Source organism: Astatotilapia calliptera, chromosome 7 (assembly GCF_964374335.1).
Source record: "Astatotilapia calliptera chromosome 7, fAstCal68.1, whole genome shotgun sequence".
Lineage (NCBI taxonomy): Eukaryota > Metazoa > Chordata > Actinopteri > Cichliformes > Cichlidae > Astatotilapia > Astatotilapia calliptera.
Genome location: NC_137428.1, coordinates 42,096,189 through 42,121,736, shown reverse-complemented (window position 1 = coordinate 42,121,736; position 25,548 = coordinate 42,096,189). Strand labels below are relative to the sequence as shown.

At 40.8% G+C, this 25,548-nt stretch overlaps 1 protein-coding gene across 5 annotated transcripts; it reads right to left on the bottom strand.

The window, feature by feature from the left end:
• Nucleotides 1-193: 193 nt before the first annotated feature.
• Nucleotides 194-24,285, bottom strand: tesmin (testis expressed metallothionein like protein). Of its 5 annotated transcripts, XM_026174900.2 has the most exons (13): nucleotides 23,375-23,553; nucleotides 23,250-23,285; nucleotides 19,779-20,117; nucleotides 19,519-19,609; nucleotides 18,542-18,625; nucleotides 15,182-15,311; nucleotides 13,921-13,949; nucleotides 13,733-13,791; nucleotides 11,270-11,341; nucleotides 9,992-10,094; nucleotides 9,333-9,470; nucleotides 2,322-2,425; nucleotides 194-734 (listed from the first exon to the last, which is right to left on the bottom strand). In XM_026174900.2, the coding sequence occupies exons 3-13, from the start codon at nucleotides 20,114-20,116 to the stop codon at nucleotides 551-553; spliced, it is 1,332 nt and encodes a 443-aa protein (XP_026030685.2). In that variant the 5' UTR covers nucleotide 20,117; nucleotides 23,250-23,285; nucleotides 23,375-23,553; the 3' UTR covers nucleotides 194-550. The 5 variants fall into 5 exon arrangements, with proteins under 5 accessions (XP_026030685.2, XP_026030682.2, XP_026030681.2 ...); XM_026174897.2 differs by lacking the exons at nucleotides 23,250-23,285; nucleotides 23,375-23,553 and adding an exon at nucleotides 24,008-24,284 and having other exon boundaries at nucleotides 15,188-15,311; XM_026174896.2 differs by lacking the exons at nucleotides 23,250-23,285; nucleotides 23,375-23,553 and adding an exon at nucleotides 24,008-24,282.
• Between the last annotated feature and the right edge of the window lie 1,263 nt (nucleotides 24,286-25,548).

Sequence of the window (25,548 nt, the reverse complement as noted above, 5' to 3'; positions counted from 1 at the left end):
TTTTTTTGACACATGCACCTGAGCTTCAAATGGGCCATCACTAATTTAAATTGTCTTTTTAAAGAGTTCCTGAATTATTTTATAGTTAAAAATGTAGAACAAAAATATTGTTAAAGCACAAATAGGCTTTGATTTCGTCACCATTATCCACACAGGATTATTCAGACTGGTAAGAAAATAAATCCACACTACGTACCAGATATCAAAGAATATCTTTATTATCTCAAGGCTAATTTATAAATAGAAACATTGCCCTATATTCACAACAACATAAATAACACAAGAATACACAAATTAAAAAAGATAAACATGTCTCTTATGTAACAACTCTGAAAGCTAAATCTGAAGCTTAAAATAAGAAAAGGAAACAGTGACATGAATTTACATTAACAACAAACATTTCAGAAAGTTATTCAAATTTCACTTTGACCAGTAAAAGCTTCCAGAAACCAGAGATTACAACTTGTAAATATACAGATAAAGATCATCCAAGTCTACTTTTCTGAAGTTGCAAGCAATCGGTTTTTCCCATCTCTACAGTGTACAAGTGTTAGTTTGTCTTTTTCTCAAACATGGTTTTAGCAATCTGAGAAAGACAGCGTCCAAACTCACACAGGACCATGTGCTCAGCCTGGGCAGGGCTCTGAGTGTCTCTCTCAGCCATCTCAGCCTGAGCAAAAAGACAGTCACCTACACCCTCTAGTACAGCTGGGGTTATCACCGATACAGGCCACCTGAGCACACAAACAAACATTCACAGACATGAGTACTCTGGTATCTTTTTTTAATAAGATAAATAAAAAAAATAAATGGGCTTGTTAATTCAAGAAATATTTTAAAAAAAACTCCATAAATACCTCTAATTGTAAGTAGATGAGTACCACTTTCATAGAATTAGTGCGATCAACAACTTAAACAGAGTTGTTTAGGTTGTTGATCTGTTTGTTAACATAAAGTTTTCTGCTCCAGCAGTAGTGTGAGAGAACATATTTAAGTGCTTGATATCTAACATTCACACTCAAATGGATAATGAGTACCTTGTGGTTAGTATCTTGCCTAAGCTTATTTGGCATATAGTCTGGAGCAGGCGGGGATCGAACACCAACCTTCTGATTATTAGATCGGAGGACAGAAGGAGATAGATCAAAAGCTCCACTATTGAAAAGAGCCAGAGTTTAACCCTAATTAGTAATGATTAAATGCACAAATAATATATATATACACACATAGAGAAAAGAGGTGAAAAGAGGTGAGTGGAGAAGAAACAGTGCATCATAGGAATCCCTCAGCAGCCTACACCTATTGGAGCATAACAAAGGGAGGATTCAGGGTCACCTGATCCAGTCACAACTATATGCTTAAGCAAAAAGCAAAGTTTTAAGCCTAATTTAAGCAGGACCAGGCTGAGCGGCAGACCAAAGTGCTGGAAAATCTGGTTGCTCTGCCGCTACTCCCCCTTGGCACCAGTGATGATGCTCTGCAGGATGTGGGTAGGGGAACACCCCAAAGCCTCTTCTGGATGGTTTTCAGGCCGCAGTAGAGGCCGTTGGCCTGAGCAGGGCGTGGACGTGCAGCGATGGTGCGTGTAGTGTCAGCTGGTTAACCAGCCGGCCATTCAAAAAGCGCTTTGTGCCTGTTACCTTTAATGGAGGTCCTATTTGTGCATATTGGCATGGACCTCATTGGGCCATTTCACTGGGGTGCACTCAGATACCGCTTTGTATTAGTTCTGGTGAATATGCAACACGATATCCCGAAGCAGTGTTGAACCTAAGAGCAAAGCTACACATGTTGGTGAGGTTATCACATGAGAATTTGCTCCAGGTTCAGGAACGTCGCCAACACTAAGCCCAAATGTAGCAACTTATTAGCATTAAACAATATTCAAAATACGTTATTCCCCCATATAAAATGACAATTTTACTTTACCTCTTTAGTGAACATCCTTGGTTCTCATGTGGCTAAGCGTCCTGTGTTATTGATTACTAGAGTAATTGCTAAACTCTGATGAAAAGGCATGGTGATGCAGCATGGTACAACACCTGTGTTTGCAACAACTGACACCAACTGCTGTCTGGTCTCTGAGAAATGCATAAGGTGTCTCTGGTGTTGATGCTTTGATACACTGATACTGGCCATAGTGAAAAGAGTGTTACTTCCAATTTGTTCACACACTAACCGTAAAAGACACCTATGTATCTCTGTGTTGACACAATGACACTATTTCACACCCTGGTTTGAGATTATGTTTGCCTAATCATACCAATTCTGTATGATTTTCTTGTGTGGGCTTATCAAAAAGAAATACTTTCATGACTCACTTGTCCTTCGCATTGACAATCTTGTCTTTGGAGCCAGTTTGTGGGCCTGCGTCATAGTTCCTACAGCCAACACACTTACAGCCGGAAGTACACATGATGTTGGCCTAAACACAAATCAAACAAATATAGGTGAATTTTTTAACAGCTGATTCATGATCACTGGTATTCGTACTTATGCTTCAAAGGTAATGTAATTCTTAGCCAAATATCTGCAAAGACCCAAACTGACATTAATACAACCAGCATAATATCATTAAAATAATATAGTCAGTTGTGGGGGCTGCCAAAACAGGTACATGGAATGTCAATGGTGGTGAAGAAGTCTGATAGCGGTAGTGCAAGGTTCAGAGGTAGTGGCTGGATCAAGCTCACCTCAGCACAGCTTAGGTCAGGGGTCACACCAACCTTTTTGAAAGTGAGAGCTACTTCTTGGGTACTGATTAATATGAAGGGCTACCAGTTTGTCACACACTTCTCAAATACCAAATTTCCTCAATTTAACTTAATTATGTGTTATCGTGGTAAGTGAAAATGTTGTAGAAGTGATCACTTGAAAGTGTAAATACTTGCAGAGATTTATAGAAATAAAGCGTTGCATATTGATATTTATCTGTTTCCTACCTGGTTTCCTACTTGCATTCTTTATAATTATGGTGAAAAATAATTAACATAATTAGTGTCTTTACATAGATGAATATCATTAATTATTAATTACAACAATTTTTAACAAATCATGCACTGTGACATACATTATTTTTGTATGTATGTAACATACAAAAATCAACTTAGAACTTAGTTGCTCAGCAATGCATGTTGTGTCCACATTCATGAAAGGATTGGAAACGAATGAGACACATGGCTCAAGCTGATCAAGGTCACAAAACCTGTTCTCAAACTCTTGACCAAGTCAGTTTATGACTTGAGTGTACTTTTCTGCAACTTTGTCAAAAGTCTCAGATGCAGAAGCATTGTCTTTCAGCACCATCTGCACAGAGGGAAAGTGCAGCACCTTTTTTCTCTGTAAATGCACAGAGAAGATGCTCATCTGGTCTTTTTTTTTTTTTTTGCCTGTCCCGTTTGGCTCTTTTGCCATCAGAATTGTTGTCTAAAGGCAAAGAAAGATGCCCAACGGATTTACTTTACCAAACTGACCATCCCAGCCTTGCCGTAATGGTCCATTTGATTCACCTTTTATTGTTTATTTTATTTTCACTTACTGAATACGGGACAGACTTGACTGGGGGAAAGAAGGGGAGAAAGAAAGAGGGAAAGAGAAACAGCTGAGAAGAGGGACGGGGGAGAAGGGCAAAAAACAAAAACCAACAGAACGGGCAGAGAAAAAAAAAATGCATATATCAATCACCTGGGTCACCTGCTGAGAAAGAAAAAAGAAAGCAAGCAGAAGAGAACAAGAGTAATAGAATAAACAACATCACAATGATATATGGGAATATGACAGTAAATACTAAATATTAAACATTATTGTGCAGCACATAAGATCAACAGAACACAGTGTGCTTTGAGGTAGGAGCCAAAAAGGGTGTAGTTTGTGGGTGTGATCACCCGTGTGTACACCTGTGAGCATGGACGCGCTTGTTTTTTGTTTTTTAAAAGGTTCCTTCATGTAATAATCTGCTAGAGGGTGTGGGGGGGCCACAGCCCCGTCCTTCAGGGCATGAAGCAGGTATGGAGGAGATCAAAACTCCAGACATCCAGAGGCCCCCAGAACACAAGAGACCAAGGAAGACCAACAGAGGGGCAGCTGCGCCACTGTCCCAGAAAGAGCTGAGGAGAGTCCCAGATGAGGGCTCACTCAGCAGCCGCGGAGCAGAAGCCAGGGGGAGTTGCAGTGACGCGCCCGTGAGCTCCGCCGGCAGCCAGCCGCGCCTGAGTGACCGAGCCCCAGGCCGAGAGGCCGGGGGCACCCCACCTCCGAAGTGGCCCGAGCGAGCCCCAGGCTCCAGGCCCCGATAAGCGGCCGCCAAGGAGTGAGCCGGTGTGTACCTGGACGCCCACCCCCGGACACAAAGAACCACCAACGCACCGATGTCCGAGGGGGACCGCCACTGGCAGGGGAAGTGGTGGTAGGGGGAGATAGGCCTCCAAACCTTGGAGGGCCTGAGATGTCCCCAGAGAGGTGGCGTCTGATACCCAACCTGACATATAGACACAGACATACAGGCACACACAGATACAAACATCCATTCCCACCCTCATGCTCTCATATGCACTTACTCCACACTCAACCAACGTGGAGACAGACATAAAGAGACGTTGTACACACGATCACACTCCCCAAGCGTACTCTACAAACCGGGTCTAGGTGCCCTTGCCCCTGGAGGGGGGAACTGCACCCAGACCCAGGTGGTGTTACCCTTTTCCCTACGGTGGGGGGAGGCAGACCGCCCCGACTCTGCAGCAGGAGGAAGGCTCCACACTCCAGACCGCAGTCGGACGGCCAACTCCTCCTCCTAGCCCCCCCGCTCCAGCAGGTCGCAGAGAATGGGGGTGAGAGAAGACTCCAAACCTCCCTCCACCCGCTCATTGTAGTGTTGATGCATGTGTGTTCTAAGGTGCATTTAAAACCCAGGAGGGCTTGGAGCTACCTGCCAGAGAGCAGCAGGTAAGCACATGGTCCATCCTGCTAGCCCTCAATGTCTACGTGTATTTAAAATTGAGAGGTGGGCAACGATGCCAGGGGTGAGGTGTACACCCTGATGGTACTTTGGACTCCGTGTATCGTGCCCACCCCCAAGATCCTATATGTATGTGTAATGAGAGTGTGAGTAATGTGAATGTCTAAGTTGTGGGATAAAATTGAGGCAGAGGCAGCCAGAAGGGGACAGAGGGGGGGGTAGCCTCCTCTGCACCCTGGTGACATACCCCTACTCCAAGGTCCTGCATGTGTGGGTGGTTGTGGTGGAGCGGGAAGAGGGAGGCAGCTGGAGATGGGGAGGGAAGGAAGGGAGGGAGGGGCAAGTGACCCTTCCCTAGGGCCAGCTCCCCCGCTGACCCCAGTAGGCACCCCCATACTCCGCGACCCGCCAGGGAAAGGGGGCCCAGGCCCATCCAGACCGGGGCCCAGCGCAGCAGCGCCTCCCGGCCCCACAGAGCCCGGGACAGTCCTCCCAACCCCACCACAGAGAAAATTGCACCCACCCCACCATCCACTCATCTTCCAGACTACATAAGACAATAAACACCCAGGCTGAGATCTTCCTCCACCTCTCCTGTATCTCCCCCTCCTGCAGAGGGAGCTCCTGAAGAGAGGAAAGCTCCTGCAAGATGTGACAATCTCCCCCACCAGTTGAAGAGCCCCCCAGGTGGCTCGATGCACCGGCGGCACCCCGCTCCAGGGCTGGGCCCCCATGCACCCACCCGCCCACAACCCCGGCAACACACCAACCAGGACCCAAGCCCCCGAGGCCCGGTCCGGGTCCCAGCCCAGAGACGGAGCGCCCCCAGAACCTCACGCCCATCCCGGACCCACCCAGGGGCAGCCAGGCTACCAGGTCAGTAACCCACGTCCGTCAGCACAGACCCTCCCCTAGCCCCGCTGCACGCAGCCGCGAGGAAACAGTCACCTGAGAGCCAACAGAGCCCCTAACCGGACATGACCGCTACCCCGGGTTGAGCCCCCCAAGGAAAATGCCTTGGTCTTTAAATCAATTTAAAGCACTTATCATAAATAAAAATAGATGCAGCTTACTGGTAAGTTGTTATGGCGAGCTATTTTTAGAACAGGCCCGCGGGCGACTCATGTGGTCCTTGCGGGCAACCTGGTGCCCGCGGGCACCGTGTTGGTGATCCCTGGCTTAGGTTCTAGAACGTGTCTTGACTCAGTTGTCCAGGGGGTGGGGGGCTTCGAGACTGTGATTATCGATCTGAATATGAATGGTGTTTTGTTATTGGACTCCTGTAGTAATCACAGCTTTTTCCATAACCTACACAACATTCAGGCATATGCGTATTCATGAGTGCACTTGGCACCGGGACACCCTAGGTCACAGGCCAGCGACTGATTTTGTAATTATATCATCACATCTGCAGATGTAGATATATCTTAGATTGTATGGTGAAGAAGTACTTTGGCGGCAGCGTAGAGTAGCGATTAGCAATGTTATCTCACGGAAAGAAGGGTGCTCAAACCGTACCTGGTCTTGTGTGTGGAATTCACATGTTCTCCCTGTGACTGTGTGGTACTGCAACTTCCTCCCACAGACCAAAGAAATGCATGTTGTGTAAAATACTTATTCTAAAGTGGCTGTATATGTGAGCTAGATAAAGTGTACGGAATAAAGTACTGTAGGAATACCACCACTTCCCCTGCCGGTGGCGGACTCCCTCAGGTGTCGGTGCGTTGGTGGTTCTTTGTGTCTGGGGGTGGGCGTCCAGGTACACACCGGCTCACTCCTTGGCGGCCGCTTATCGGGGCCTGGAGCCTGGGGCTCGCTCGGGCCACTTCGGAGGTGGGGTGCCCCCGGCCTCTCGGCCTGGGGCTCGGTCACTCAGGCACAGCTGGCGGCCGGCGGAGCTCACGGGCGCGTCACTGCAACTCCCCCTGGCTTCTGCTCCGCGGCTGCTGAGTGAACCCTCATCTGGGACTCTCCTCAGCTCTTACTGGAACAGTGGCGCGGCTGCCCCTCTGTTGGTTTTCCATGGTTTCTTGTGTTCTGGGGGCCTCTGGATGTCTGGAGTTTTGATCTCCTCCATACCTGCTTCACACCCTGGAGGACGGGGCTGTGGCCCCCCCACACTCCCTAGCAGATCGTTACATGGAGAAACCTTTGGAATACAAGCGCGCTGATCCACACAGGTATGCACACGGGTGTTCACTGCTCGTAGACCCAAATTACACCTTTCTTGGCTGCTACCTCGAAGCACATCTGTCCTGCGTGCTGCACAACAACATTGAATATTTAGTATTTACTGCTGTTTACACTTAGCTAGATTAATGCGATGGTGTTGTGTTTAGTATGTTGCTTTGTTTCTTTTTTTTTTTTTTTGTCTTTTTTTGCTTGTTTTCTATTCTTCTCTCAACAGGTGATCCAGGAGATTTTTATTTTTTTTCTCCCCCCCTTTCTCACTGTCCCTCTCCCCTTCTGTTTTTCCTTTCCTTCCTCTTTCTTTTTCCCTTTCCTATCTCTCACTCATGTCTGTCCCGTCTGTAACATCTGTAAATAAAATATAATAAATAATAAAAACAAAGATCGACCAAATGGACCAATACGGCAATGCCACGATGATCCATTTGGCAAAGTAAATCCATTGGGTATCCTTGTTGGTCTTCAGACAACAATTCTGATGGCTAAAGAACCAAATGGGACAGGCGGAAAAAAAAAAAAAAAAAAAAAAAGGAATATATGGTTAAACAATATTGTTAGGGTGCCTGGGTCGTCGACCCAGTGTTTTGTGTTTTTGGTTCTTTGATTTTGTTTGTTTCATTATAGTCTAGCTTTGCCTTATGGGTTATACGATTATTCTTAGTTTAGGTTCTCTGTGTGGGTTTTGTTAGAGTTGTAGTGTTCTGGTTTTCTGTCTGTGATCCATAGTTGCTGTCTCCCCTGTCTGCTTTATCCCCGTGTCAAGTCTGCGTCTCTGTGTTATGTTTCCTGTTTTACTTTGAAAGTCCGTGCCTCATGTTAATGCGTCTGGTTTCGCTTCCTTTGTCTCGTTAGGCCTGATTTGCCCCAGCTGTGTTTCCCTCCTGTCTCTCATTCCCTGATTGCTCCCTCTATATAAGCCCTGTGTTCTCATCTGTTCGTGTTGTGATTGACCCTCATCTTGCTGTGTGGCCCGCCCGTGTTACTGTTATTTTCAGTTTAGTATTTGTATTCTCAGTTTTGCTAGTTCTGTGTTTGCCATCTAGCAATAAATCTGAGTTTGAGTTTACTTTCTGCCTCTGAGTGTCTGCGCATTGGGTTCTCCTTACCACCACTCCTGCCTGCACACAGCCTTCATATGACAAATATACACTATGGGGTCCTTAAGTTTTTGGATAATTACTCATTTTTTGTAATTTTGGCTCTTTACACTATCGCAGTGAGTTTTAAATCACATCAAGATTTTAATTCAAATAGTTTCACAAAAGTACTGTGTGAATTGCTTAATAATTAGAGCCATGTTTTTACATAGTCTCCATTTTCAGGCGTAATTGGATAATTGCCTGACAGGCAATTTCAAGGCCAGGTGAGGCTCTGTTTCCTTCTCATTTCCAGGTTAGGTAGATAAACGATCTGCAGTTGGTTCAGAGAGATAAGCTAGCTTTTTATTGGAATATAAGGAAGTGTCTGAAATTGAGAGCAAAAACTTTAGGAGGCCAATGTGGTATATTCTAAGACTGAATGCTGAAGCATATCACATCATTTGTCAAACATGGCGGAGGTGATGTCATGGTATGTCCACATGTGGCTGCAAGTGGAACTGGGTCATTAGTGTTTATTGACTGAACTGTTAAAGACGAATGCAATAGATTAAATACGTCTGCAATACAATCACATTGAGATTGTTTGATTCAAAATCCACTGTGTTGGTGGGGCAAAATGACCACAAAAAAAAAAGTCCAGTAATTTCTCCTGTGCCCACACTGAGGATATATGGCAACCGGAGACCACAGAAAATGAATGACATTTCATGACTTCTGGTAAGAATGATCAAAATAACTGAAGGCGAGGAGATGGTGGGCAGGACCTGAGAGAGATTTTTCTCTATTTCCAGGCAAGTTAGTGAAGGGACTACCAGTGAGAGTGAAAAATACCACTGACTGACATGACACATGACATGGTAGTAAGTACAGTGCACATGCAGATTTATGGATAACTGTGCTGGTAGGTATGTCAAACTAAGCCATCCACTAGAAGAATCATGTGCCTTGTGTATGTGACTTTGACTCAAGCAGATATACCCTCTCACCAACATGAAAGATTGAAAAAGGTACCTCCACATTTAAACACGCAACTTGTTTTATGATTATGGGACCATTACAATGGTACTCTTTATGTATGTGTGTACCTCATAGCATTCACAGTAGCGCTTAAGGCAGCCAGAGCGTTTACAGTTGCAGCCTTTGTTGTGCCAACCTCTGACTGCTCCTGACTTCACACCAGCAATTTTTGGCCTGAAGGCATCTGGGTTATGACCTAAACACCACTACATAATGACAATATGGGTATCTTATGGTTAGAATAAGAAAGAAGCACAAGCTAAGCAAAATATACACATACATACATACATACACACACACCATCTACATACTGCAATTTCCAGGTGGAAACAACACAGTTTATAAAATTGTATTTTTGGAGGTGCACACCTCCAAAAATACCACATTGGTTGTACAACATTGGTTGTACTGATACTACTTTTTGTGGATGAGGCTCCCGGTCTTGGAAATATGCTTTAAGCACTTTGACGACTTTTCAAAAATGGTTAGATTGCTTGATAAGAATATCAATACGTAAGAAGAAATGTTCCATCCAAGAAAGTGTTAAACTAAGTCTCAACTTGGGTTCAGATCTGCCAATTTTAATACCAGTCAATCCATCTGGCATCTCATTGACATATACAGTATACGTACAGATTTTTCATTATTTTCTTAGATGTTAAAACTAACTCACACAAACATTAATGGGGTTTTTGACTTGACCATGTTTTCAAAAAGCACTGCCAACCTTAATCGCCTTGAGACGCTTCATTTCATGCTCTGCATTGTTGTGGCAGTTAGAACAGTCACAGTTGCTGCACATCACTCCATTGGAAAAACACTCACAGTAGCTTAAAGAGAAACACAGAAATACACATCAAACAACAATTACCTTTAAAATGTAATTTGTAAGTGTCTGTTAGTAACATTACACAGTCAACTGGAGGGAAAACTTCATGCAAATCCAAACATTTTAAGGTGAAGACTTGGTTTAAGGTTAGGAGAGAATGCTCAGTTATGATGTAATGACACAAATTTCAAAGCATAGTTTCACCTTAAGTTACAGTCATGTTGGAGACCCTTGGGCCTAATCTGTGTGGCCATGTCCAGGCGTTTTACATGTGGTGCCAGCCAAAAGAAAGAATTTAAATTCTGGGTTTTCCCTCCCGTGTCCCTGCTCTTTGTTCTAGTCATTTTTTTCAGGAGCAAACATATTTTATCCTCAGGTTTTTCAACTTTTTTGTACGTTCCCGCAAATCTATCCCGATAGAAATTTGCAAGTTTTTATATTGTATTATGTGCAGGTAAAAATACCTTTGCCGGCCCACAGAGAGTAGATGTGGGTGAACTACTCCCGTGTGTGTACAGTTTCCTCTGGACAAGCCCCACTATAGCCTTTCTCATAGAAAACCCAGTTTTGCGCTTTGATACACCCACTTGAAACCTGTGTTGGATAAGTAAATTAAGCCAAACTAAATTAAGAGATGCTCTGCCCACCCTACCCACAGAGCCCCATGGTTTACCCACAAATACCCACTGTGGGCTTGCACAGGCATGTAGAGTATACAGCAAATTTTTCACCAAAAGTGATCAATTTCAGTGAATGCTGATTAGGCTTTATTTGCGTTGCCCCATGTGAATTAGTGTCAGTTCGCCTCACTGCATAGACTTTGTATGTAATCACATGATGCAAATGTCCTTTACATTTGTTGTAAAAGCACAATGAGCCTGTAATAAATTACCATCAAGCACATCTTATCGGTGACTCCCACCCAACCCCCTGAGAGTGACTTGATTTATTTTTCATATCTTTGGCAGGCCATATTTAATGAATCCATGCATAATACTTAATATTACAAATTCAATACTTAAAATAATCTCATACTATGAAAATTGTCATCAGCCCTCTTAACTCTTAAAGCCACATGAACAACATTTTAGTGTTAAATTTTAGTTATTGGTTAATCTTCTAGTGTTTAGTGACATTGTTTTGAAGTAGAAAAGCAATAGTATGATGTCTACTCACAGTTTGAGGCATTGTGATCTGGTACAATGGCAGGGCTTCCTGGACTTTGAGTCACAAAACATGCCAACATTTCTATAAGGGTAAAAATTAAGAATTTATTCCCATTAAATAATATACATATACTATTGGTAAAAATAAAAAACAACAAAAAACAAAACATAACAAGGAATTCAAGGATTTTTTTTTAAAATGTATGACAGTGCACACACACACACACATAGACGCACACACAAGCTTTATGTAAATGAAGCACAGACAAATCTAAGCTGAAGCCAGGGAGGCATATATAATTCTAGTGTGTCATTAGTCGGCTAATTAACACTAATAAGTACACCATCAGTGAAAAGTTTGGACACACCTTCTCATTTAATGCCAAAAAGTTTATTCTGTCCATCAGCTGACCCAACCTGGTTCACTGGGGAAACCTGCAGTCAGCTGAGACTGAAAAAGTCACTCGGATGAGTGACAAAAAGTTTCTCCCACTGAAAACGCTACGTGCAGATGAACAGAATCAACCTTTTTGGGATTTCCTTACCTGAATGATTAAGCATACATCACCTTCTCATTTAATGTTTTTTCTTTTTTTGTGACCATTTACATTGTAGATTCACACTGAAGGCATCAAAACTAAGAATAAACCCATATGGAGTTTGTGAGTAAACAAAATAGTTTGAAATAACTCAAAACATACTTTACATGTTTTGGCCACCCTTTGCTTTGATTACTGCTTTGCACACTCTTGGCATTCTCTCGATGAGCTTCGTGAGGTCATCACTTGAAATGGTTTTCCAACAGTCTTGAAGGAGTTCCCTGAGACGCTGCGCACTTGTCGGCCCTTTTGCCTTCACTCTGCGGTCCATCTCATCCCAAACCATCTTGATTGGTTTTAGGTCAGGTGACTGTGGAGGCCAGGCCATCTGGCGCAGCACTCCATCACTCTCCTTCTTGGTCAAATAGCCCTTACTCAGCTAGGTTTGTTTGGGGTCCCTGTCCTGTTCAAAAATAAAAGATAGTCCAACATCATGTCGCTGCAGGATGGTGTGCTGGCCACGCTGGTTCAGTGTGCCTTCAATTTTGAATAAATCCCCACCAGTGTCACCAAAGTACACCCACACCATCACACCTCTTCCTCCATGTTTCACAGTGGGAACCATGCATCGCACAAAGACATGGCAGGTGGAACCAAAGATCTCAAATTTAGACTCATCAGACCAAAGCACAGATTTCCACTGGTCTAATGTCCATTCCTTGTGTTTCTAGGCCCAAACAAATCTCTTCTGCTTGTTGCTTTTCCTTAGTAGTGGTTTCTTAGCAGCTATTTGACCATAAAGGGCTGATTTGTGCAGTCTCCTCTGAAGAGTGGATGTAGAGATGAGTCTGCTCCTGGAACTCTGTGTGGCATTTATCTGGGCTCTAATCTGAGATGCAGTTAACATGCGATTTCTGAGGTTGGTAACAGATGAATTTATCCTCAGCAGCACAGGTGACTCTTGGCCTTGTGAGTCATGTGAGCCATTTTCGTGTACAGTTTGATGGTTTTTGTGACTGCAATTGGGGACACACAGTTTGCATAATTTTCTGGAATGACTGACCCTCAGTTCTTAAAGTAATGATGGACTGTCGTTTCTATTTACTTTGCAGATAGTTTCATGCCATAATATGAATTCAGCTGACAGTTAGGGCTGTCAGCTGTGTACCAATCTGACTTCTGCACAACACAACTGATAGTCCCAACCCCATTAAGAAGGCAAGACATTCCACAAATGAACGCTGACAAGGCACACCTGTGTCGTGAAAACCATTTCAGGTGACTACATCATGAAGCTCATTGGGAGAAGGCCAAGGGTTTGCAGTGCTCTCAACTAAGCAAAGGGTGGCTACTTTCAGGAATCTAACATATAAAACATATTTAGAGTTATTTATCAATGTTTTCTTCGCTGCATAATTCCATGAGGCATGTTGTATAAATGCTGTCTGTTAGATTTTTCCTCTCTCCTAGTCTTCACACTCACTTACACAGTATTTTAACAGAGCAAATTTACACTAAATTTGCTCTGCTGTTTATATTTTTCTTTTCCAGCTGTAAATAAACAGAATGACAATGAAATGTGAACCTGGCCTATTAACTAAAGGGTAAACTGCTAATATGCTCAAGCCATTAACCCGAGTGCTCAATGAGAAAGGTAGAAGCCACAGTGTCTCATTCAGGTCTGTGCTGTTGTGTATTCTAGGGAATGAGCCTCACGGCTTCCTCTTGGCTAATTATCAGACATTCAAATCTTTTCTCTGAAATGGGTGGTACTAGCAGCCTTTCAAGTTAGATTTACAGTTTACAGATTCTACAACATATGTGCATTATTGGACCTTTAAGACAACAGCAGTTACTGTTGATTTTTTTTCCCCTACTTGGTCAGTATATTAAGCACAATGCTCACACTTTGGTTTCAGTTTCACAGTCCTAACCTTGTGGGAAGCTGCTTTTTGAATGGCTGATCTTGAGCCTCGTATAGTGGACCAGCTGTCTGGTGGTACAGGGGAAATAAAAAAAAAAAAGAAAAAAAGACTTAATACATGACTGATGAAATATTAGAAATTCAGTTAATCAACTGATCATTCAAAATGGGAAAAAATAATTTCTAAGTAATTCCTACCTGACTGGAAGTCCCCAGTACAGTCACTTCTGATAAACACAAAAGGAAAATCACCATCTACAGAAATCCCAATTTAATCAACAACTGTAAAGTGCCATAGCTGATTTTTAAAAATTAAAATCAGCTATGGCACTTATCGGTTACAACTGTGTTGCAAGAGACTATAGGAACATAAACTGAGCTTGCAACATCTGTAATAACTATTATGACATCTTTATGTTTAAAAATCACAATTTTCTACTTTTTCTTTTTCTATGTCCAGGTTTGTTGGTGAAAATGACTTAGTCCTATCTTCTTGCTGCAAGGAAAGGAAATTCAGCAAAAAAAATAAAAAAAATCCTGGTTTAAACTCTGGCAAGGGCCTTTCTGTGAGGAGCTTGCATATTTTCCCTGTAAATATATGGGTTTCCTGTGGGTACTGATGATTATAAATTGAGAAAAATTGTTTAAAGCATATAGAATGAAGCTATAATCTAAAGTGCTTTTAGTGGCCAGTAAGACCCTGAATGAGATCAGCACTTAAGAAAATGAATGGATGGATTGTTGAAAATGCTAATTTTTCTCATGGCAATGTACAGGTGATCGTTAAATATACTATAAAAGTGATTATACTTCCACAGAACAGACCAGAGGTCATGGAAAAAAAATACAGCCACGGAATGAAAAAAGCGATATACATACAAAGACAATTGCCAGACATAATAAAATACTTATAAAATAAACATCCACGTATCTAGTCTTGTCTTTGGCTGCTCAATCTGAACACACAAGTGGTGCTCTGTTATTGGACTTCTGTGCAGACCATCAAAAAGGATGGAGTGCCCACTCTGGGTCAGATATGAGTTGGGAACCCAAATGGAGGAGTTTAAGCATCTCAGGGTCGTGTTCATGAAGGAACCCCAAAGGCTTTTTGATTAAATTTCTGGAGATGCATTAGTAGATGAAGACTGTAGTAAATTCTTAAAAATAAAATGCAATAAAAATAAAATTGTGCGATGAGGAAGCAATCTCAAAATACCAGCTAGGCTGGAAGCTATCTAGGCTGGAACTTGTTTGAAAGCCAATATAAGATTAATATTAAAAATGCTAATAGCAGGTCACTATTTTCAGGAGGAGGTTAAAAAAGAAGTCCTGTTAAAATGAGTCAGATAAAACCATAAATCAAGGTTTAAGACTTGCTCTTTTATGTGTCAGACTTTATCTTATGGCTGGCACAAACTAAACTTGAAGCAATATTATAACCTCTAGTACGTAAATTTACCATAACCTTTCCCTTGAGTTAGAGTGTCATTTCTTTGAGCTGATGCAGATTCCATGGTAAGAAGCACAGGTCCTTGCTGGTGTGGATTAACTAGCGCCAAGTGCTCACCTCCGTTGACCATACACACCATCTATAGGGTGATAAAATAATAAGAGCAAACAAAATTTCTTATTACTTCTATTTTAATTTAAAACTTCAGTTTACCATTATACATTAGACAAAACTTCAGAATGAATTCAGGCACAAAAAATTATTAGAAGCAACATGGCCAGAGAAAGCCATTAATATTGAGCTACTCCAAGTGACAAAGTAGTTGAAGTTGAATTTTTCTCAGCAATAAGAGTGACTCCACACAGTATCCTCAGAGGGAAAGATACTGCTGCTTTACATGAAAGTGTAGAAAACGTAGTAAATGTAATTACAGGGCTACCTAGACATTCAGAGCCTGTAATGCTGCCAGCAACCACTCCTCAGCAAAAAGTGAAATGTGGGACAATGTGATGTGCAACAGCGAAATTGTTTCTTGTGTGGACATCCTTTAACAATAGTGCTGGAGTAAATATAGTTTGCACAGGTGGTTGTCACAGGGGTAACCAAAAGCTTTGTTTTTCTTCTGATTTCCTGAGACAAATACATTTGATATAAATGCAATTAAGCCTGGCGGGGACATCTCTCCTCAATTGTATACTTACCTCATTTCCTTGTGTCAATAACTCTCACCAGTTCATCTTTAGCCAGCCTCAGTCTCACCCTGGATTCTCCACCACCATTCCCTCGCTTTGCTGTCACACCAATTAAATATTCATTGCTTAACCTACCTGTCCTCCTGCCGCCCGTCTCAAAGCTTCCTCAAACTCAGGTTGGAGAAACAAACTATAATTCACCAGTCTGCTGCTCACTTGGCCCCCCAAACCTGAAACTACCGCACCTGCGAGTAAGCTATCACTTCAAGTCTTTCTCCAGCCTTCTGATGCTCGGTTCACTTTTCTGATCACTAATCTCTCTCTTCCTGTGTTACAGAACCACTCGCCCCCGTGAATCCCTGTTCCGAGCCCTAGTGTTGTTTCACGTAATTCTCGCCAGTAAACTGTCTCCTGCGTCTCCCAAGTCCCTGTGTCTTTTCAGGCGATTGTCGCTAGTTAACTGTCACCTACCTCTGTGCAAATAAAATCTATGAAATTGTTCACTGTCTCCGTGTGGTATCTGCACTTGGGTCCATATCTCGTACCAGCCTCTGGGCCTTGTGGCACAGCTAAATCAAGTAAATATTATTCTGATGTTTTTCAGTTCCTCACATCACAATAAGATTATTTATGAAATCATAACTTTAGTCTATATATCTTTAACTAAGCGATGCAAAATATTACTTTCATAATATGAGAAGTTTCCAAGTTAAAGGCCGTCAAATACATGGGAAATGGGTCATAATTATTTTTCTATCTATCCATCCATGCATCTTCTGCTTATCTGAGGCAGGGGCAGCAGCCTAAGCAGAGAAGCCCAGATCACCCTCTCCCCAGCCACCTCCTCCAGCTTGTCCGGGACAACACCAAAGAGGTGAGGAAGCTTTTTTGAAGGAACGTGCTCAAACAACAAAGGCGAGGGTGGCGAAAAACAGAACTGAATAAAACCTAAACTGAGAAAACTAAGCATAGAAAGCAAACCAGAAACAGAGATGCAGGGAGCGACGACCAGAGACGACGGAGTGAGATAAGCAGACGAACCAGCCATGCACACGAGAAAACACAGGGCTTAAATACACACAGGGCAATCAGGGAATGGGAAACAGGAGGGAGACACGGCTGGGAGTGATTGGACATAACGAGACAAGGGGAAGCGAAACTAGAACACTGACGGGAGACGCAGACCTACAACATAAAACAGGAACTCACACATGCAAAGACACAGACTAAAGCTACGTCCACACGTACCCGGGTATTTTTGAAAATGCAGATTTTTCTATGCGTTTGCACCTTTCGTCCACACGTAAACGCGTTTTTGGTCACTGAAAACGAAGATTTTTAAAAACTCCGGCCAGGGTGGATATTTTTGAAAACTCCGTTTTTGCATTTACGTGTGGACTAGAAAAACAGAGAAAATGCAGGTCAAAGGTGTGCACATTTTTTGACGTCACACTGTGCGCCACGTTATTGTTTCGGTGAAATGAATTTCTACAATACTGTTAATTGTACTCTCTGCAGTGTTTAAATGCTTACATATACACACAGTTACTGTCCCTCCACACATACGACTCGGTTCTGCTTCTATGCCCCAGCTTTGTTTACTTTTTCCCACCGAGGCTTCTAGACTTCTGATTGGCCAACATTTCTGCACGGCTAGGAATCTAGCTCCACCTGTTGCTTTGGCATGTTCATAGCAGCGTTTTCCTTCATTTCTGCCTTTATGTGTGGACGGGATTATTTTTTAAAACGAAAACGGAAAATCTCCGTTTTCAAAAATACCCGTGTATGTGTGGACGTAGCCTCAGAAACACGGACTTTACCCAGAGGAAAACCACAGACAGAAATGACTAAACATTAACTGAGGAAGAACAGAACCAAACACCAAAATATAGCACAACAATAGAAAACAGAAAACGCTGGGTCAAAGACATGACATGACAGTTTTTCAAGTGAAAATGAGCCACATACATCTATGCATTCATATTCTTTACACTTTAAACAGTTTATCTACCATGTCTATGGACTGTGAGAGGAAGCTCGAGTGCTCAGAGGAAGCACCACATGACATGGACAACATGCAAACTTCAAACAGAAAGATGTAAAGCCTGTTTGAAACAAGAGCCTTCTTACTGTGAGGTGAGGCTCCACCTAGCACTATTGTGTACACTGTTTTACTATTAAAGCTATGATACATTATGGGATACTGATGCTTAAAACTGGGTATAGAGGGGAAAAAAAATCATGCTCAGTATATTTGTTGCAGTTTTAACAGCACTTAAATGTGTTTCTGAGTCCTGAAAATTACATGAGGCAAATTCCTGTATTCAAAAACATTGTGCCTTAAAGTCTGCACTGTTTTTTTTATTATTATATTTAATACAGGCCTTGCAGTCTACTAGAAGTTCCACAGATAATTCAACAATACAAATACATAATTATCAGTGTGTTAATTACATGCAAATTGCTTGACTATTGTTTACAAAATAATCATATTAGCATAATAAATTCTGTGTGGCTATAGAGAGCTGACATCTGGTGATGTTCTTTTAGTTTACATACAAGAAGGCAGGGATAAAGTGTTTTCCCTGTAGGAACACTGTACATGGATGCAAAATTAAACTTGACCTGCTGAAATCTAGTCTTTCTTAGTGAATAGAGAGAAATTTGTTAAACTTACAGGGTGTGTGATGTGAGACATGGCTTCAGTCAATCCCTCCTGAAACTGTTGATGATCCATGGGAAAAGGCTTGTGTAACTCACCCTGAAAATACACAAATATACAAACGTCTTGCATTGTTTATAATTTGCTTTCAAGGAGCCAGAGTTTATTTTTTAAATGCACAACAGAACACTGTCAGTCAAGACTGGAATCCCCAGAGCCTGGGCCTCAAAAAAAAAAACATTGAAGCAGCACAGCATCATCTTGACAGAGAATTGAACAAAAGACAGCCAACATCCAAAGAAGAATGCCCTTCGAGAAGCCTGGAGGAGAAAGCTTTCCTAACAGAGTTCAGGCTACATTATAGAAAAAAGATTCTCATACCAAATATTACATTTCAAGCTCATTAAAGCTCAAAAACTCTGGGTTGAAATGTTGAATGCGCTGAAATACATCGAATTATTTACCTGAAAGCCAAAGTGAAGAACTGTTGAAAGCTGAACTTCACACAGAAGAAGTTTCAAAGTTGAAAAGTAGCTGAACATCTTTAAAATGTACATTAGAAAAAGCTGACTAATGACAAATGAAAATGGAAAAAAATTGAAAATACAAATCTGATTAAATATTGAAAGCTCATCTTTAAATAACTTGAAAAGTTAAATTATGTATTTTACATTTCTAAACTCAAGAATCTCCAATGAAGAACCAGAATATTTGCAGAAAATCTGCTGTGTGTGTGTGTGCGCTTGCATGCGTTTGTGCACGTGTGTACCTGTGTGTGTTTGTGATTTGGATCTCAATACTGTGAATGCTTAATCAGCATTTACACAGAACATTGGAATGTCACCTTTGTGGTGGAGAAGAACCCTGAGCTTGTGCAACTTAAGAGGTACAGGCTACATACAGTGGAATATATACCCAAATATTGGTTAATAAAGTACTTCATATATTTCTTAACTCACAGTAAATCCTAGAAAATGGTTAATTGAACTAACCGGCATCATGCTGTAGAGACTGTGTTCATTGGTACACCAAGAAGCAGAAACTGAGTTGTGATGGCTGCCATCTGGTGGAGCAGGCACAGGGCTGAGGAAACAAGACACATTACTTTCCTTTCACAAAGGTCCAGACATAAAAAGCAAGGTTTAAATCTTCATACTTATCAGAGTCATTTTGAATAACACACCAGCAAAAAAATTGATTGTAGTTCAAAAGTAGTTAGTTACTTAATGTGTCTATAATGTGTAAAGCTTACCCACTGACAAGGTGGTACTGGCTCAACTGTGGCTCCAGGAAGCAGTCTGAATAAGTCAGCTGACACTGAGTCGACTGATATGGATCAATGAAAGAATCAATATGATACCTTAAGTTGAGAGGGTCCAACATTTCTGATTGGACAGTATGGTGATGAGGATTGGGAACTATCCCTGGCAAACTGATGTTTGAAGTAGGCCCAGACCAAATGGGGATCTCTATTGAGATTGGACAGACATTATTGAGTCTCTCAGAGCAGCAACCTTTTGAAGAAGAATCAGCAGTATCATCATGTTCCTCGTTGTACTGTGGCTGTAGCTCTGTCGCAGGGCTATTCATCCTGGCAGAATAGAAAGACCTGCTTTAATAAAACATCCATCAAATACATCAATAGTGAATTTTGGATTTTTAAAGCTGAAGATTCAGTTCAACTGCCAAGTTGGCTTTAATAATATATCTGAAGACAGTTAAACACTACATGTATATAGGCTCATTTATACCTTGAAGCCTTGCTTTTCAAAGGCCGACATACAAGTCACTGTCTGTGAAGCTGGATTTAAGAAATAAGCGCTTAAAGTTTTTAGAATATTTTTACTATAATTATGTATTTTATGTCAGTGCAGAACAACACCAGGTTGGGTGGTTAATTGGGGTTAAAAGACTTACATTAGTTTATGTTAGCTAACTAAGAACCAACTACAAGATGCATTTCCTGAAGAAAATGCAGTGTGAATGCTGATAGCAGAATGGTTTGAGCTGAATTTTTAATCATTGTTGAATATTTGGTGAAATAACTTTCAAATGAGCTGAAATACACTGAATCGTTCACCTAAAAGTCAAAGTGCAGAACTGTTGAAAGCTGAAGTTTACACAGAAGAAGCTCATATTCCTTAAATCACTTGAAGAGTGATAATATGTATTTTAAAATGTCTAAACCCAAGAATCTTAAAAGAAAAAACAGAATATCTGCTGTGTGTGTAGATCAGTGACTTCTTGTCAAACAGGAAGTCAATAAAATAAGGCTTAAGTGATGGACAGCAGCCTCTTGCCAGAGGACTGTGTGACAAACTGTTTATGTGAGGGGTCGTCAGCATATTCTTAGCAGAGATGATGACGTGCTGTATTTGCAATTCTGCTTTTGTTGCTTCCTCAAGCTTGACTCAAGCTTGTCAGTTTGGTGAACCAAACAGATTCTCCTCACACAGTCCTAATTTATAAAGTGCTTTAGAAACCTGAACATTACAGCTAACAGGTTTGTGCTATATAAATAAATAAATAAATAAATGAATAAATAAATAAATGAATAAATAAATAAATAAATAAATAAATAAATAAACTATAACTAACAGGTGGATTTTCCCATGTCAGTGGAGCTAGCCAGACAATAAAGATCCACTTACTGCTTAAGAGATACACAGAGAAGGTGGACAGCATGGCTGCAACTATTTGTCGACACTACAGGAAGCTATGGGGGCAATATTGCCTATATCATCTGCCAACACTGCACTCAATACTAACGAAGAACATAGCGCGAACAGCAAAACAGCACGATGGAAGAAAACGAAAGCAAGGATTTTATAAAAAAATGTGAAAGCATTTCACAAAAAACGTTAAATGTAAACTTCGAAAACTTGTTGTTTTGGACTGGAAAATAAAATCCTTTTTTTGTCAGAAGCCATTTTTAGTTTTGTATTTGCACATTATTTTTTGTTTAAATACTACTAGAATTTTAATTTGTATTACCTAATTTTTTTAAAACTTTTATTCTAATGGTCTTATTGAGAAATGCTAAAAATAAATTTATTGTCAAATTCATGTGTTTCCTGGGTCATTATTTTAAGGTTTTGTGAGACAGGACAACAGGGTGAGATTCACAGGTGGGCAGACTTGAACAGGTGAGGTACTGGTGCCTAAAAGAGGAGGCTGCCCACAGGAAGTAGGGATAAAATGTACTGAAATAACTGATATTTATATAGCACTTTTCACAGAATAAGAACCACAACGTGCATCACAATAATGTCAAACAGATGTACATAAAACAACACAATCGATCATACAGCACAACTCTAGTTAAAAGCCAATCTAAATAGATTTGTCTTTAGGTGCTGTTTAAAAGAATAAACACAATCAAGGCAACGTAAACATGGAGGCAAAGCACTCCACAACCTGGGGGCCACTGCTCTAAAAGATCTATCTCCTCTGGTCTCAAAACGTGTTTGTAGGACCAACAGCCTTTGATTAGATGATCTCAGGTTGCGAGAGGGAGCATGGGGTTCTAAAAGATTGGAAATGTAAGCAGGAGCATCATGATTCAGAGCTTTAAAAGTCAGTACTATGATTTTCAAATTGTAAAATGCACTGGAAGCCAGTGAAATGAGAATAAAACTGGTGTAATGTGCTCTCTTTTTCGTGTCTTTGTTAAGAGCCTTGCAGCAGCATTCTGGACTGACTGGAGACGGTCAAGATTCTTTTTGCTCAAACAAAGAAATAAAATAAAATCGTCTCTTTTTGCTTTTCATCCGTAAATACTCTGCATACTCTTTCATGTGATTCAGTTTATTTTGAAAAGACTCAACAGCATCTTGAGCTTTATTGTGAAAGTTTTATATTGAAAATAAACAAGCGGACAGGGGATGGTTTTACTGTCGTTGTTGTTGCTAATGACAACGTATAAAAACAGGTGCTTGTCTGTCTGTAGTGTGGTTATATTAAATATAAGAGAAAGAGAGAACTTTAAGAAATTAATATAGCCACTACAGTGACCATCAAAACGATGAAAAAATATTGCCGTAAACAGCTTATTTTGCGACACCACGAAACAAACTATAGCATAAAATGAAACATAGATGTTTTTATAAACAGAACAACATTTAACTTTGTTCACGATTCTCCAGCAACAGTATTTCAGAATGACTGAAATTATTGTTCATTTTTACTGTACAACATTCATTACACAGTCACATATGATAATATATTGTCAAATTCAGCACAGTTCGTAGAGTAACCACCTGTTTACTGTCATAGTTCCTGTGTTTGTCTCGCTGCATTTGCTACATTTATCAAGACAGTCAAATTCTGTTTACTCAGCACTTAGAGTAACCACCTGTTTACTGTCACACCCCAACTCCGATGAGAGCTTCCACTATTTTGTAGCCTACTTTTTAAATTTATAATGTGTTCTGCGGTAAAATATCTGCGGTGTAAAGAGAATCCGTTTTATACATGAGAGGCCGTTGAGCTCATTCTACTTCAGCTGGTATCTCGAAATGTTAACTGGTTCATTAAAAGTCAGACGTTACGTTATTCCGATTAGCCTAGGTTAATGTATCCGTTAACCTAACGGTACTTATAATTAATCATTTTGACATCTTTACCTGAATATAAATCAGTTACACAATGCTAACTAATTTTTAAGTTTTAACCACACAATGTAGCTTATTGGTGACTTACACAAATAACTGTGAATACTTACCTTACTACAGCGGTTTCTTGGGTCTCCTAACCTAGCCTTTCAAGACAGCCAGAACACCGGACGTTACTACGGTTACAAACGCGGTTCTACATGTATACATTACGATCAGTTACACGTGTGTTCACCGTTTGGATTCAAGTGTGAAAAAGATTGTGGCCGTTACTGACAGACTGCTGCGCTCATAGCCTACTTCAAGGAGAAGAACTGCGGGCTTTATGAGCGATGCTGGTGTGCAACACATCTATTTACTGCCTCTTTTCTTTTATCACTCACAATTTTATTTTGCCCTCAAAGTGATTCCCGAAATTTATTCCAGTAACCGTTTCACAATAAAGGCTTTTTGAGGAACAGTGAAGGGCTTCTATTACCGCGAACGGCTACAGGGCTTTTAGTTTGAAACAGATACAGGAAGTGTTCGGCTTTTCATCGGTCGCTTAATGCACAGGTGGTCTTTAAAGTAATAATAATTAAAAATAAAAATAAAAGAATCGAAACAGAAATGGGCAGTTAGGTAAAGATGATGGAATATTTAATCGATAAGTGATTTTCCAGCTTCAACGCAGTGTTGTCACTGATGGAGATTTTACACCGGAAATTTAAATCCCTGACGGAGTCTCACCCATTTCAGTGAAGAAAATAAGAAAAATGAAGGAGACTGTCATCAATCTCCAGGCCCGTTGTATGAGAGATAACCTTGTCTTTTCAGGTATGTTGGAGAGGACTCAGAAGAAACTATTAAAAACTTCATCCAGACCCACCTAAAGCTTCCAGAGGACACCATGAAGAACATCAGCTTCGATATAGTCCATTGTCTCTGAACCAGGAGGCCTGGGGCCCGGAGGCCACGTCCAATTGTCGCCAAATTTGACCATTTCAAGCAGAAGGAGCAGGTGAAGAGTCACGGTTAGGGAGCTGAAAGGAATAGACTTCAGCATAAACGACCAGTTCTTTAAGAGATCGTCTATTTACTTTTGTATTTCCACATCACAGTGTCAGGTCTGTGTCTTTGTGGAGGTCTCATGTTTCCTTTTTTATTTTGATAGTGTTCAGTGTATTCAGTTTTGCTTCCTCCCCGTCTTGTTATGTTTGATTAGTCCCAGCTGTGTTTCCCTCCCGTTTCCCATGCCCTTGTTACCCCCATGTGTATTTGAGCCCTGGGTTTTCCTCTGTCTGTTGTCATGTTGTGCATCCTCACTGCTGTGGTTTCCCTTGTGCTCCTGTCTAATTCCTAGTTCTCAGTCCCAGGTTTGTTTTCTTGTTGTCTAGTGTGAGTTTATTGTTTCCCAGTGTTTTAATTCTTAGTTTCCATGTTCAGAGTTTTGGTTTGTTTTGGGGTTGTTTTTTTTTAGTTTATTTAATGGAGGATTTTTCAGCAATAAACCATATTTATTATAGTATAATGTAACCAACATACCTCTGTTTATAAATTGTATTTATTATAATAGCAACCAGCATTCCTACCCCTAGACATACCTCCTACTCAGTGTGCACTACCACTGATTACATTGCACCGTATATTGCACTGATCACTTGCTCATTACATTGCACCTGCTCCTTTATATGGTACATATAACTTGTACTTATCGGTGTAGATACTTGCATTATTACATACATTCCCTGTGTAGGCATCTCTTAAATTTCAAGGTTTTTTTTCTAAAGGAATTTTAATGTAAAAATCTACATGCTGCTAACAGAGAGATGCCAAACTGTGTTTCCTTGTTCTTGTAACAGTGACAGTAAAGATTCAAATTCAAATTCAAATTCAAATTTTATTTGTCACGTACACAGTCATACACAGTACGATATGTAGTGAAATACTTGGACAACTGCTCGTGACCTAAAGAAAACAAAAAAGGAAAAGGCTATGAATAAGATAGGAAATAAATATGAAAAATTAAAAAGGGTAAATTTAACTAGGAAGGAATAAAATATAAATTAAGGTTAAAAATGAAATAACTGTACAACACAAATTAGAATGAAGGGTAAATTTAACTGGGAAGAATAAGATAAAATATATAAATTAAAGTTGAAAATAAAATAACTGTACAACAAAATACACAATATAGAACTATATAAGAATGTATGAAGAAATCTAAATATAAATAAATATATACACAATAACAGCAGCTGTACAAGTATTAACCGGAAATGAAGAATATAGTGACCAGTGTTGTGCAAAAACAATGTCCAGAAAGTCCAGTGTGTGTGTAAGAACCATATGTGTGGGTCAGTACTGTGTGGTGGTGTGATTGAGAGACCGTATCGCCTGCGGGAAGAAGCTCCTCCTCAGTCTCTCTGT